The sequence below is a fragment of the Artemia franciscana genome, chromosome 8 (genome assembly GCF_032884065.1).
Source record: "Artemia franciscana chromosome 8, ASM3288406v1, whole genome shotgun sequence".
Taxonomy (NCBI): Eukaryota; Metazoa; Arthropoda; class Branchiopoda; order Anostraca; family Artemiidae; genus Artemia; species Artemia franciscana.
In genome coordinates, this window is record NC_088870.1 from 21877845 (window position 1) to 21890914 (window position 13070).

The following is a 13070-nucleotide window of genomic DNA, read 5'->3' on the forward strand; positions in this document are numbered from 1 at the left end:
GTATATACAATGATACTAGCTGTTGGGGTGGCGCTTCGCGCCACCCCAACACCTAGTTGGTGGGGGCGCTTCGCGCCCCCCAATCCCCCCCGCGCGCGTAAGTCGTTATGCGTCATATTAGTTATGCGCCATTGTAGTCGTGTCCCTGTGTCCCACCTGTGAATATAGATATATATATATATATGTTTTTAACTATGTAAAACTTGCGAATATACATCATTCTTCGCTGTCCCATTGTCTGTGCATGCAAATAGGTTGTCAGATTTACCGACTCTTGAACATGCAACATATAATTGTCCATGAAAAAAACAATCTGTATTCAGATCTATACCTCATTATTCTAATGATTGCCCTTGAGCTTTGTTGATGGTGATTGCTAATCGAACATTCCCTGTGTCCCCGTCGTCATTTATATATCCCCCTGTGCCCCCCGGTGTCCCCGTTGTAGTTGTGTCCCTGTGTCCCGGTCATCATTTATATTCCCTGTGTCCCGGTCGTCATGACATACAGCTCAATCCTTATAATGACGTCAGTCGACAAACATGACATCAGTCGACACACAAACATGACGTCAGTCGACAGACACAAACAAACAACTTATTTTTATATAGATAGATTAACTGTTGAAAGCTCAGCAATTCAAGATTTTTTTCATTGTAATTTGTATTTTTATTTTCAATACTGCAAGCACAAAAGAAAATATTTATAATATTCGTTTTCAGTGAAGCGCAAATGATGCAGTAGGCTTTCGACTCTTACAATTCGAGGAGAGGGAAGGGGTCAGTTGCCAAAAGCTTTTTTGTAGTGATTTATGTTCGTTTAACTCTCATTTATTTATTGCTTCATCTTAGTACCTATTTATCTAGCCAATCTAGCCAACCGTCTGGGGCTACACGGAAAGCAGGTCGTCCTTGTCTGGGTTGGGAGGATGTCATAAATAAGGATTTAAAGGAAATGGGAACTTCCTGGGAGGGTGTAAAGAGGGAGGCTTTAAATAGATTAGGTTGGAGGAGGAGCGTGCGTAGCTGTGTTGGCCTCAGGCGGCTTGGTGCTGCAGTGAGTTATTAGTAGTAGTAGTAGTAGTAGTAGTACCTATTGCTTGTTTATTTGCCAAGATTGTTTATTTGATTTCCCTTTGTTTTGGGTATCGTTTATTCTGTAATAGTAATTTCTGGCAGTTTTGAGTTTGAATTATACTAGGAATTTATTTCGGCTAGTCTTAAAATTGATATGGCTCTTTACCTTTCTTTGAAAAACTACTTTTTCGAAATTTTTCTTATTTAATTTCTGTTCGTTTTTAATTTTAAAATTTTCAAAATTCCCCAATTCAACATCAAATTTCATCGAAGTATCAAAAAGTCAATGTGTTTGTTTTTTTTTGTTTTTTCAGCATAAAAATTTTGAAGCTCAACATCACCCTCAACATTCCCTGAAAGTAATCAATGTATTAGCAGTTGCAAGTAGTTTTAGTCACAATTGGAGGTAGACACTTTTGCAGTTGTAACCAGTTTCATTTGCAGCTGCAATAATAACAGTATTAGTAGTGGTTCAGAAAGTTTTGAGTTTTTACCCTTAACATATTCCAGACAGGGCTTTTGCATAAGTTAAATACAGATAGTTTCTTTTTATTTAGCTCAACATACCCATCCACATTTCCTGAAGTTTTGCTTCAATACCCTTAGCCTTCTTGAACACACCCCGGATTAAACATTCCCTCTTCTCCCAATGATAAGTCCTGTGTTTTAAAAAAGGGATAATATGCGTAATTTATATTCCTTGCCCAGGGGGCTGCTGGGGCATGGCATCTCGGAGGCACAGCTACTAGACTTTATCACTGTTCCGAATAAAATGGCTTTTTAAGATCTCTCTCAGTATTAAAGAGAGTCTCTAAAGGGGCAAGAGGGGGATGTTACTCTTCGTTTCTTTTTCAACATCCCACTCAATATGCCTTTAAAGTTTCAACTTGATATCCATAGCTCTGCTTAGATATTTCTATTGTGTCCTTTAGGCAACCCTCTTCCATACAGTGTGCTTTGATTTTGCTTGAAATTCCCTCAAAATAATATAAAAGTTTTACTTTAATATTCTTAGCCTTTTTGGACTCAAGATCAGACATGCTCCCTTTCCCAATGCAACACTTACATTACAATACTTTCCCCAGGGGCTGAGGGGGGGTTACGTCATTCCTGGATGTATAGTTATTTGGCTTTCCAACAATTTTGAAGACTATGGCTGTTCCAAAATTTTGATCAGATATATTTGAAGAGAAGTCAGCTAAAGTAGGAATGGGAAAGGAACTGATCGCCCTCCGACCACTTTTTAACCTCCCCCTAAACACGCCGTGAAAGTTTAAACTTAATACCCTCAGCCGCTATTATGATACTGCAGATACACCTTTTTGTTAAGAAGGATATACATAGTGCCTTTAGATGTATTTTAACATGCCCCTTAACATTCCCTAAAGTTCCATCTTAATATCCTTAGCCTTTTCGAACACACCTAGAATCAATCACCTCCTTTTTTTCTAATAATATTTGCTACATTTAACAGAAGGCAAGTTGCCAAGTTGAATGAGTATAGTAGTATGAAGAAGGGAAAGTCTACTAAGGGTAAGTGGGCTAGTTGCCTTCCAACAGCTCTTCAACATCCCCTAAGATTTTCAGCTTAATACCCTCAGCCGTTACTTAGATATTAATTATACGTCCTTCTGGCAACGAGCACGCACACAGCAGGTTTTATTGTATTTGAAATCCCTCTCCAAAGTTGGGAGTGGTTGTTTCCTCCCCATAGGCATAGTTGCTTGAGCTTATGAATATTTAGAATAAGATGTCTATTTCATAGTTTTGATCATATATTTTTGGAGAGAGGGCAACAAAAAGGGCACAGGAGGGGATTGGCAGCCCTCAAACCACGTTTCAGAATCTCTCTCAACATGTCCTGAAAGTTTCAACTTAATACCCTCAGCGGTTATTAAAATATTTCAGGTCCTCGTTTTCGATAAACTGGATGCACAGAGTGGCTTTTGATTTAGTATAACATACCTCTCAGCATTCTCCAAAATTCCACCTTAATGCCCTTAACCTTTTGGATACACCCAGATTAAAATATTGTCTCTATTCCCAATGATAAATCCTACAAATGGGCATTTTGAATAATTTATAATCCTCGCCCCAGGGCTTGAGGGGCACGACATCCCTGGAAGTATAGTTGTCAGACCTTTCGACTAGTTTGAACAAAATAACAATTACAAAATTTTGATCAGTCTTGAGCAGAGGGGCACCTAGAGAGGGCAAAGAGGGGAGGGAGGCTGGTTGCCCAGTCATCTTTCTTTAATATCTCACCAAAATACCTTGATAGTTTCAACTTAATATTCTCAGTCATTCATTAGATATTATTGATGTTCCCTTTTTCACAACCAGTGTTCACCCCCCCTCTCGATATTTCCAAAAAGTTTCACCTTAAGCCTTTTGGGAGAACCAGGATCGAAAAATGCCCTCTTAGTCAATAAAATCCTAATACATTAACAATGGGTAACTTGCATAACTTTAGCCCCTTCCAGAGAATCCTGGGGGGGCTTCATCCCTGGAGGCATAGTTATTTGAACTTTAAAATGTTTTGAACAAAATGGCTATGTCAAAATTTTGATCTGACGTATTTGGGAAAAAGGGGCATGAGGACAACTTGCACAGCATATAGCCCTTGCCCCTGAGGCTGTGGAAGATTTCAAAACCCCCACAGATCACTCTGAGATCTCGAGATCACTTTTGACTCTTAAAAAGGCAACTAGATCTTTGATTTCAAATTGAATAAGCCTTCTCCAAAGTTTTTACGACCATCCCTTCCATAAAAACTTTATGTTAACAACCGGGCAACTTGCAACACTTAACAACACTTGTCCCCGGGTCGTGGGGGGTTTTTTCAACCGCGGAAGCATAGTTATATGATCTTCGGACCATTTTGAATAAAATGGTTATGTCAACATTTTGATCGGATACATTTGGGTAAAAGAGGGGTGAGGGGACTAGTTGTCTTCCGATTACTTTTGACTGTTAAAAAGGGTGCTAGAACTTCCGATTTCCAATCGAATGAGATTCCTTGGAAGTTTATTCGACCACTCCATCCATATGAATTGCCTCTGGGGAAAAATAACAAATAACAAACATTAAAGCCTTATGGCTCTTACCAATAGGCAATGCTGTAGCGTTGCCTCTGATCAAACAGTTCGTGGTAATGAACTGTAACAAGAAGTGACCCGGCTTAATAGTGACCGAAACTCTAAAAAACAGAATTTTAATACCAAAAGACGTATCAAAAGAATCTGCTTATTATGCTGATTTCAAATATATCAGTTTCAACAAATTGAGTTTTATCCATTTAAGGCTGCGAGTCTGAGAAAATTTGCCTGATTTCCTAAAAAAGGGGGAAACGCCCCCTCCCCGAAATCATAAAATCTTAATGAAAATTACACCATCAGATTCGAGAAAAATAAAAAAAAGTTGTCTGTGTGTCTGTGTGTCGAGTGACTTCATGTTTGTGTGTCGACTGACGTCATATTTGTCGACTGACGAAATTACAGACCGGGACATCGGGACACAAATGACGACCGGGACACCGAGACATAGGGAATATAAACGACGACCGGGTCACTCAAAGAGAAAGCGACCGGGACACAAGGAATGTTCGATTAGCAATCACAATCAACAAAGCACCGGGACACAAATGACGACCGGGACACAGGGAATATAAATGACGACCAGGACACTCAAAGAGAAATTACAGACCGGGACACCGGAAAACAAATGACGACCGGGACACTCAAAGAGAAATTACAGACTGGGACACCGGGACACAAATGACGACCGGGACACAGGGAAACAGCAACAACGGGGACGCCGGGGGGCACAGGGGGATATATAAATGACGACGGGGACACAGGGAATGTTCGATTAGCAATCACCATCAACAAAGCTCAAGTGCAATCATTAGAATAATGAGGTATAGATCTGAATACAGATTGTTTTTCCCATGGACAATTATATGTTGCATGTTCAGGAGTCGGTAAACCTGACAATCTATTTATATGCACAGACAATGGGACACCCAAGAATGTTGTATATTCGCAAGTTTTACGTAGTTAAAAATAAATTTATATCTATCTATATTCACAGGTAAATGACAATTAAAAGTTCTAGTTCTCTTTTAAGTGACCAAAAAGGTTGGAGGATAACTAGGCCCCCTCTCACGCTCCTTTTTTCTCAAAATCGTCTGATCAAAATTTTTAGATAACCATTTTGTTCAGCATAGTTGAAAGGCCTAATAACTATACCTTTGAAGATATCATGACCCCCCCCCCCCACAGCTCCTAGGGAAAGGTCTTTAAGTTACAAAATTTGCCAATTGTTCATGTATAGTATTTGTTATTAGGAAGTTTGCATACATTTTTCGGATGAGGGTGGGATTTTCTGCTGGTGGGATTTCCCATGGGGATAATTTTATGGGGAAGGAAATTTCCAGGGGGTGAATTTTTCAAGGGAAATTTTGCACTAGTGAAATTTGCCAGAATTCCTTTACGAAATTCTTCTTTTGTTTTGGTTTCTCTTAGCCAACTCAATTTTACGCGTGGAGATGTTAAGAGTAATTTTCCGGGATAAATTTCCACCAGGATTGAATGGTCTAGAGAATAAATCCGTGTGGAAGAGAAATTTTTCCCTGGTGGTGTAGCCAGATTTCCTGGCATTATTAAAAAAAAAAATCAGGAATTAAATGACGTTTTTTCAACTGAAAGTAAGGAGCAACATTATAACTTAAAACGAACATAAATTATTACGTATACGAGGGGGGTTGCTCCTTCATAACACCTCGCTCTTTAAGCTAAATCTAAATTTTGTCCCAATTCTTTAATAATGACTCCTGAAATAACGACTTTCGTTTAATTGGAACAATAAGAAATTGTTTTAAAGTAATAAAAAACTTTAGTGTAAAGAGCGAGGTGTTGAGAAGGGGGCAACCCCTTTCATATACGTAATAATTTCTATTCGTTGTAATTTTAATGTTGCTCCTTACTTTTAGTTGAAAAAACTGGTTTGTTTATTTTATATTCTAAAAGATTCCATTTTAAAGCTGTGATACTGAATTCGTTCTCAATAGCTCAGCATCTACGTATTAAGTGAGGGTCGAAAAAAACTAATTACCGTTAATTTGTCCAGTCACTAAGTTTTCTTATCTTTAAAGAGTTTTTGTTATATATGTTTGTCCATAATTTTGTAAATTTTATTAGATGCTGCAAAACAAAACCCCGGTGAAATTCCGAAACTGTTAATTCCGGTGAAGTGATGATCTGGTCAATAAAAGACATTGAACATGGCGTTCAGGTTAATCCTCTGCCAAAACCATTCCTCATAATCTGATGTATTTAAAGGCCTAGCGGAGAAGTCACTAAAGAGGAAGTAGTAGCATTAATTCCAAAAATATAATTCAAAGCTATTTCAAGAATTAGTTATTTTTCGGAAGGATTTCTAAGCCTTTTGAATTATTACCCATTCATGTGTGAAAATTCTTTATTAATCAATGAAAACATAACGATGTATTATACGAATTATACAAAAAGAAAAAAAATACAGGTACTCCCATGTCAATTTACTTACAAGAAGTCATGATTCATAATTTGTCACTCTTCTTTCTTGGTCGAGTCAGTGTTCGAGTACAACTGGCAGTGTCGTGGATTCGATCATTTTCCCAGGCTTTTGTTCGCATGGCTAGTCGCATCGACTGGGTTTTCTAAAAAATAATAAAACCATTAGGTTGATAAATAAGGTTTGTTAGTAAAGGTGTAAAGATGTTAAATTATTAAAGTATTTGAAACCAAACAATTTTTTCTTGGTTACAAAGCTTAAAATAAAGTACGAAAAGTATGCAAAGGAACTTCATGCTGTATACCAGTGTGGTCAGAAGCAATCAAATGTTTTACCTTAATTACCACTTCGAATTAACCAGTGCGAATTGAATTCGCACTTCAGAGCGATAAGGTCCAATGGATCTGTGTTGCTCTGTGAGTGATGATGACTGACAACTGTTACATTTTGTGTATACTTCTGACCGTTCTGAGCTACGTGCAACCTATATAATTATCAATGCCACTTTACTGACTAATGGGGTCCAAAAAATAACTAAATTTATTTTCTAACAGATTTTTGTCGAGGGCACAGATAAAAAATTGAAAGTGTGTCTAGAAATCGTTTTAGGCTACACAAAACCTAGGAATAAAAGCTCTGCTTTTGATTACTTTTTATCTACATAATTTCAAGCCTATTAACAGTCATTTTTTTATACTTTGAAGCTTTATACTTTGAAGTCATTTTTTTATACTTTGATCTGAGGTTAAAATTTGATGTTTCTCCTATTTTTAATTCATTTATTTAGAGGTTATGCAAAGTAAAGCTAAACTGCTGATAACAGCAAGCCATCTTGATTTCTCGAATATCTTGGTTTGTACGTTATGAAGTCAAGAATAACGTTAAAGACCAATAAAACGTAAAAGACCAATTAAATTTGAGGAACATATGATATAGTCATATATTTATTACCTGAACATATACTTGATAATTTAGAAAAAATACCCCAATGCATGAGCAAGAATAAGGCCACCAGGGATCTAACACTATTAGTGACAAACAATCATGAGAATAGAAAAGCACACCTAAAAAAAACCGGTTTTGACAGCTGTAAAAATAAGCAAATTTTTGGTTGTGGTATGTAGGAAAAACATATGGTGTTTCAAAACATAAACACCAAACATATGGTGTTTGTTGTCTATTATAAAACATATGGTGTTTGTTGTCTATTATAGACAACAAATGGTGCTGTCTAAATGGTGTTGTCAAAATGGTGGACAACACATGGTGTTTCACCAAAACATATGGTGTTTGTTGTCTATTATAAACTGATACGTCTAAAGGAGCAATCTCAGCTTCATAGTAATCACACTAAAATCTCCAAAGCAATAGAAAAACTTGAAATTTAATTTTACTAGTGACTTTAATACTGGAAGCTATTGATCTGACGCTACATTTAATCCAATAGGGGGGGGGGGGCTATTGTGTTCCTCAAACCCAAGAATGGGGGAAATCGACCTACTGATAGTGGTAGAAGCTTTTTCAAAATTAATTCTCTATAATATGAAATTTTAAGTATGATAAGTCATCGACAGTTGGTACATACATTATCTGACATGAAATAATACATACATTATAGTACTTGCGCTCAATGTCTGGATACGGTTACAATAAACCATTTCAAAGGCCTAACGGGAATCGACATTACGTAATTTCACACCTAGAATGATAATGCAATCTCTTTTTCCGATAAATGGGCTTGTTTTAACGATTAGAACCCAAAGTCTAAAATATTTGTTATAATCGTTTCTTTTTTTACCATTTCTTCAACTTCAACCAACTTTAACTAAATATGCTATTTCGTTGACTTTAAGCAATATGTAAATGATATTCAACATTCTTGTATGCCTAAATGACTTGTGTTTTAATTCTCCTTTTAATTTACTTTGATTCACCTTCTATATCACCCTACTTTTATTTTCCTTTTCAGTTTTATTGGGCTTTCGATTAAAAAAAAGAATAATTCCTACCTATATCATAAATAAAAAGGAAAATAAGAGAGAAAAAGAGAAAAGATAAAGAAAAAAAGAAAACACACAAAAAAAGACGAATAGTTTCTGAAATAAAGAACCAGTGTTGTATCGATGATAATGTTAATAACATTGTCCAGACAGACCTCAAGACTTAATCGTTTGCTCTATTTACTTGACAAAAAAAAAAATAAATAAAAAAAAAAAATACATATATAAACAACGCTTGAATGTCCCCTTTTAGCGAGGGTTTTTCCATGGTTGAGGTAGATGTCAAGAACTTTGCTAGAGAAAGGAGCAAGATTGCAGCAAAACCTATTTTTATTGTATTTCCAATGAAATTCTGTGTCTGGACCTCAAAGTTCTAATTAAATTAGGGTTTATGCATTTCAGGAACCATTATAACGTGTTTCTCCCTTACTTACCCTTTAAGTTATAACTAATAGAAGTTTGAGAGCATTAAATTTAGTTCTTTCGTTTAACTTTATGGTCAGAGCGTTTTCATTTCTTAGTTTTAAAGCTTGGCTACAATCTTCCTTCTGCATGGGTTGTCCATGATTTTACTTGAAAACCCAACATAAAAAATTACCTTCAGGGCCAAGTTTTACTTCATGTCCACTGGAGACGATTATTTAGCCAGGAACATCGACAGATTTCCTTATAGTATAAGTCGTTGCTGCTACATCTAAAGGTCGGATCTGGCATTTTCGCACTTCTGAAGTAATTGCCAAAACCTGTCCTCAATTGAGGGATCAGCAGGCTGATATAGAGAGAACCAAAGTGTGATTACACATACATTCCCCTTCTGACCCTCCCATTAAGAGTAGCTAGTAGACAGTTTTTGGCAATCATTTCAGAAGTTTGAAAATGTCGGATACAACCTTTAGGCAAAGCAGCGACGAAGTTATGTGGGCTTAAACTAGATGAAACGGGGTAAACAAAATAGCAAAAAAAGAGATTACAACAGTCATTCCTGAGCTCTAGACTACGCTTGACAACAACATCTGAAAAGATTTATCAGTTCACATCTAGTACAGCTGATACTGTGTAAAATATGAACTTACCAATTTGCCTGCAGGCTTCTTATCAACTTTTTCCAGTGATAATTTTTCTTTGTGTTTTGTCACTCTTTCGAGGCGTAGTCTAAAAATATAGAAAAAAATTATCAGAACACCGACAAAATTGATAATCGAAAGAAACATTCTCTTTCCTTTGTTTTTGGTATTACGTTATAGCTGAATCTTAAAAACGGGATATATGACTCTAAACGGGATATAGAACTTCTTAAACAATGTATCGAAGTTATTTTCCAACTAAACCAGAAATTTTGTTTTTAGCTACAAATCATGACCCTATAGAACATCAGCATTAGAAATGTAGTGGCTAAAGAGTTAGCTACTGATAAAGACCCTACAGGTAGTAGATGCTTTTTAAATTGAAACGTTTTTAAAGAGATGAAAATATAACACCATAACGGATTCATGATGAAAATCTCTTTAAATAAGTATAAACATAAAACAATCATTAACGACACAATCCCACCTTAACCGTGTTTAACCTTACCCAAACCATCCCATTCTAACATCTTTCTCAATCGGTCTAAAGAGACGACTATCAAGATCATAGGTAAGATAAACCCACAACATATATTTGAGCCACCCCATAAAGGATTCCACTACAGAATTGAAAATTTCACGAGAGAAAAATTTACATAGTAGAAACGCCAGACCCTCCAATTATAAATCCACTCTTATTTAAATGCATTAACTAACATTAATAGCATCTACCGTTAGCTCTTTGACCAAAGGCTATGCAGAAGGGCGGCTCAAAAGCTTTCTAGGTATGGCTGACATAGCAATTGACGATACCAGCCACCTGGTTTTGATAGATCTATCTGGAGAAAGTAACTAAGTACTCCACCACGTCTATAAGCCGTCAGAAGCCACAAAACAATCCTTCCTCTTTGTTTTTTTTTATATTTCTGCAATTTTGTTTTTCCTAGTTATACTATTTCTAGGATCTTTTGTCCTTATAGATACCATTTAAATTTTAAAGTAAAAAAAAAAGGTGATTTTTGGACTCTTTCCAAAAGTTCAAAGGTTCAAAGTTTACGCTTTTTTTTTTAATAAATCAACTTGACAAGGTGTTCTTTTAGTGATTCTTTCTCCCTACTGATTTTCAGTGATTCTCTAGTGTTTTTTTTTCCTTCTTCGGTCAATAGCAGGACCCGCTCGCTAGTAGCAGGAAATAAACTGTGATAAACATTAGATCAACAGAAAATAACTCTTAATTAACGCCGAAAAGCGTATTCGGAAAATGATGTAAAGACTTGAAAAAAACAAATTTGCTAAGAAATCATTTTAATAAATTTTGCTATAATGTGTATTTGACAAAACTGAAATACCCAAAAGGTTGAGTAAAGAGTCCAGAAAACTACTTAAAATAATGCATAAAAGGGCAGTGCACATTACTCTTATACCAGATAGAATAGTCTCTAAATATGCCACAGAATACTAGAACTCCAAACAAGGAGCTTCCGCCAAATTCAGTTATTCAATCAACACTTTTGGATACAAAAACTTTAGGTAGAAGATTAACCTCTCTTGAATATATAATAACACGGGGATATCATAGGGAATTTATGGTAGGCACACCACTTGCCTGGGTAGAGAATTTAAAGTGCCGAAACCCTATAGGCAAGTGTGTATTCTCCTGATGAGCCCTTGTGTTGGGTTGTTGCCTCTGGATTATTTGTATGACGTCTTATACTTATTGACGACATGACTGCCTGTCCATGGATTATTCTTTATGGTTGATTGTGTATGGCTATGCTGTGTTGACCTATGTGATTGTATGGATGAGTAGGGTAAAGGCCTCATTCAAGTGCTGATCTATATTAATCACTAATGTAGGAAAACAGTCTTCCTTTTCTCCTTCTGTCTTTTTTTTTAATGTGTTTGTGCTGTTGCATTGGTGATTTCTCTTTTCATTATATATATATATATATATATATATATATATATATATATTATATATATATATATATATATATATATATATATATATATATATATATATATATATATATATATATATATATATATTATATATATATATATATATATATATATATATATATATATATATATATATATATATATATATATATATATATATATATATATATATGTGTGTGTATTGCAGTAAAACAGTTACTTTGGCATACAATTTCTTTATCGGTGAATGCAAAATGCACTGCTATAGAGACTGTGGTACGACAGACTGTTCGACAGAAAAGAGAAGAGAGTTACAAAATTTTACTTTTTTGTACTTTTACTTAAAAACCGTTTTTGTCAAAAAAAGCACGGTTTTGAGGAGCTCAAGTTACTGCTCTATGGTTACGAAAGTGTTTAACATAATGCAACTCAGGTACGTGTACATCATCCAAAATATGCTTATTTACTATCCACTTACACGTTTTCCAATACTTTTAACATAATTTGCCTGTGATTTTCCTTCCTGATGCCTCTTCCCCCGGTCCAAAACAAATCAAGGTCTATATGCTTTAAAGAGCAAGATAAATTTGGGTATTCTGCTCTAGATCATTTCACCCTTAAATTATGGATATACAGTCCCAATTCTTTTTTTTTCATATCTAAAAGAAAATTAATTTTGTCGTTTGATAAAATACTTGTGCATTTTCTTGCCAAGTTTAGACATCGCTTCAAATAATCTGAAAGAAAAAATGAATATTGAAACAAGAGAAAAACTTCCCCATAGAAAAATATTTGAATAGGAATTACCAGCGGGACACAAATTTGCGGGAGCCAAAAAGCGAGGAAATTATTAAATAATTTCTGACGGTAAACACCCCTTTTCTGAATGTGCGTAGGTGGAATTAAGAGAGCAGCTTGCGTCACCCAAGCGCATTAATTTTGTTTATTGACATGACAAATTTTTAATGAGAGTGGTTAGTACACCCAAAGAACCTTTTTGGGAAGTCAGGTCTTTAACTATTTAATGGAAAATACTTGAAAGCTAGAAGAAAGATAAACAATTAACAGCACCGTCCATTTAATTTTAGGTGATATTGAAGCGAGGGCAGACAATGAATTAGCTACTTCTTGCATTTAGTTTAAGATACAGTAAATGCATAAAAAAAGGATATAAAATATCCCATGAACGATTTTTTTTTTATATTTACATTGCCGAGACTGATTTTAATGAACCGGTATATATATATATATATATATATATATATATATATATATATATATATATATATATATATATATATAGATATATATATATACCTCATTACCCAAGCCGTTATTAATATATTGGAGATTCACTATTTCAACGACCTGGATAAGGATAGTGTCTTTCAACCTACCTCTCTTCATTTCCAAGGAATAATTTGAAACTTAAT

At 35.3% G+C, this 13070-nt stretch overlaps 1 protein-coding gene across 4 annotated transcripts in view; it reads right to left on the reverse strand.

The window, feature by feature from the left end:
- Window positions 1-6539: 6539 nt before the first annotated feature.
- LOC136030141 (formin-2-like) overlaps window positions 6540-13070 on the reverse strand; it is a 230345-nt gene continuing 223814 nt past the window's right edge. For all 4 annotated transcript variants that reach the window (XM_065708838.1, XM_065708837.1, XM_065708839.1 and 1 more), the window contains 2 exons: window positions 9706-9784; window positions 6540-6777 (listed from right to left, as the gene is read on the reverse strand). In XM_065708838.1, the coding sequence (XP_065564910.1) occupies window positions 6658-6777; window positions 9706-9784 (199 nt within the window). In that variant the 3' untranslated portion in view covers window positions 6540-6657. The remainder of the gene's footprint in view (window positions 6778-9705; window positions 9785-13070) is intronic.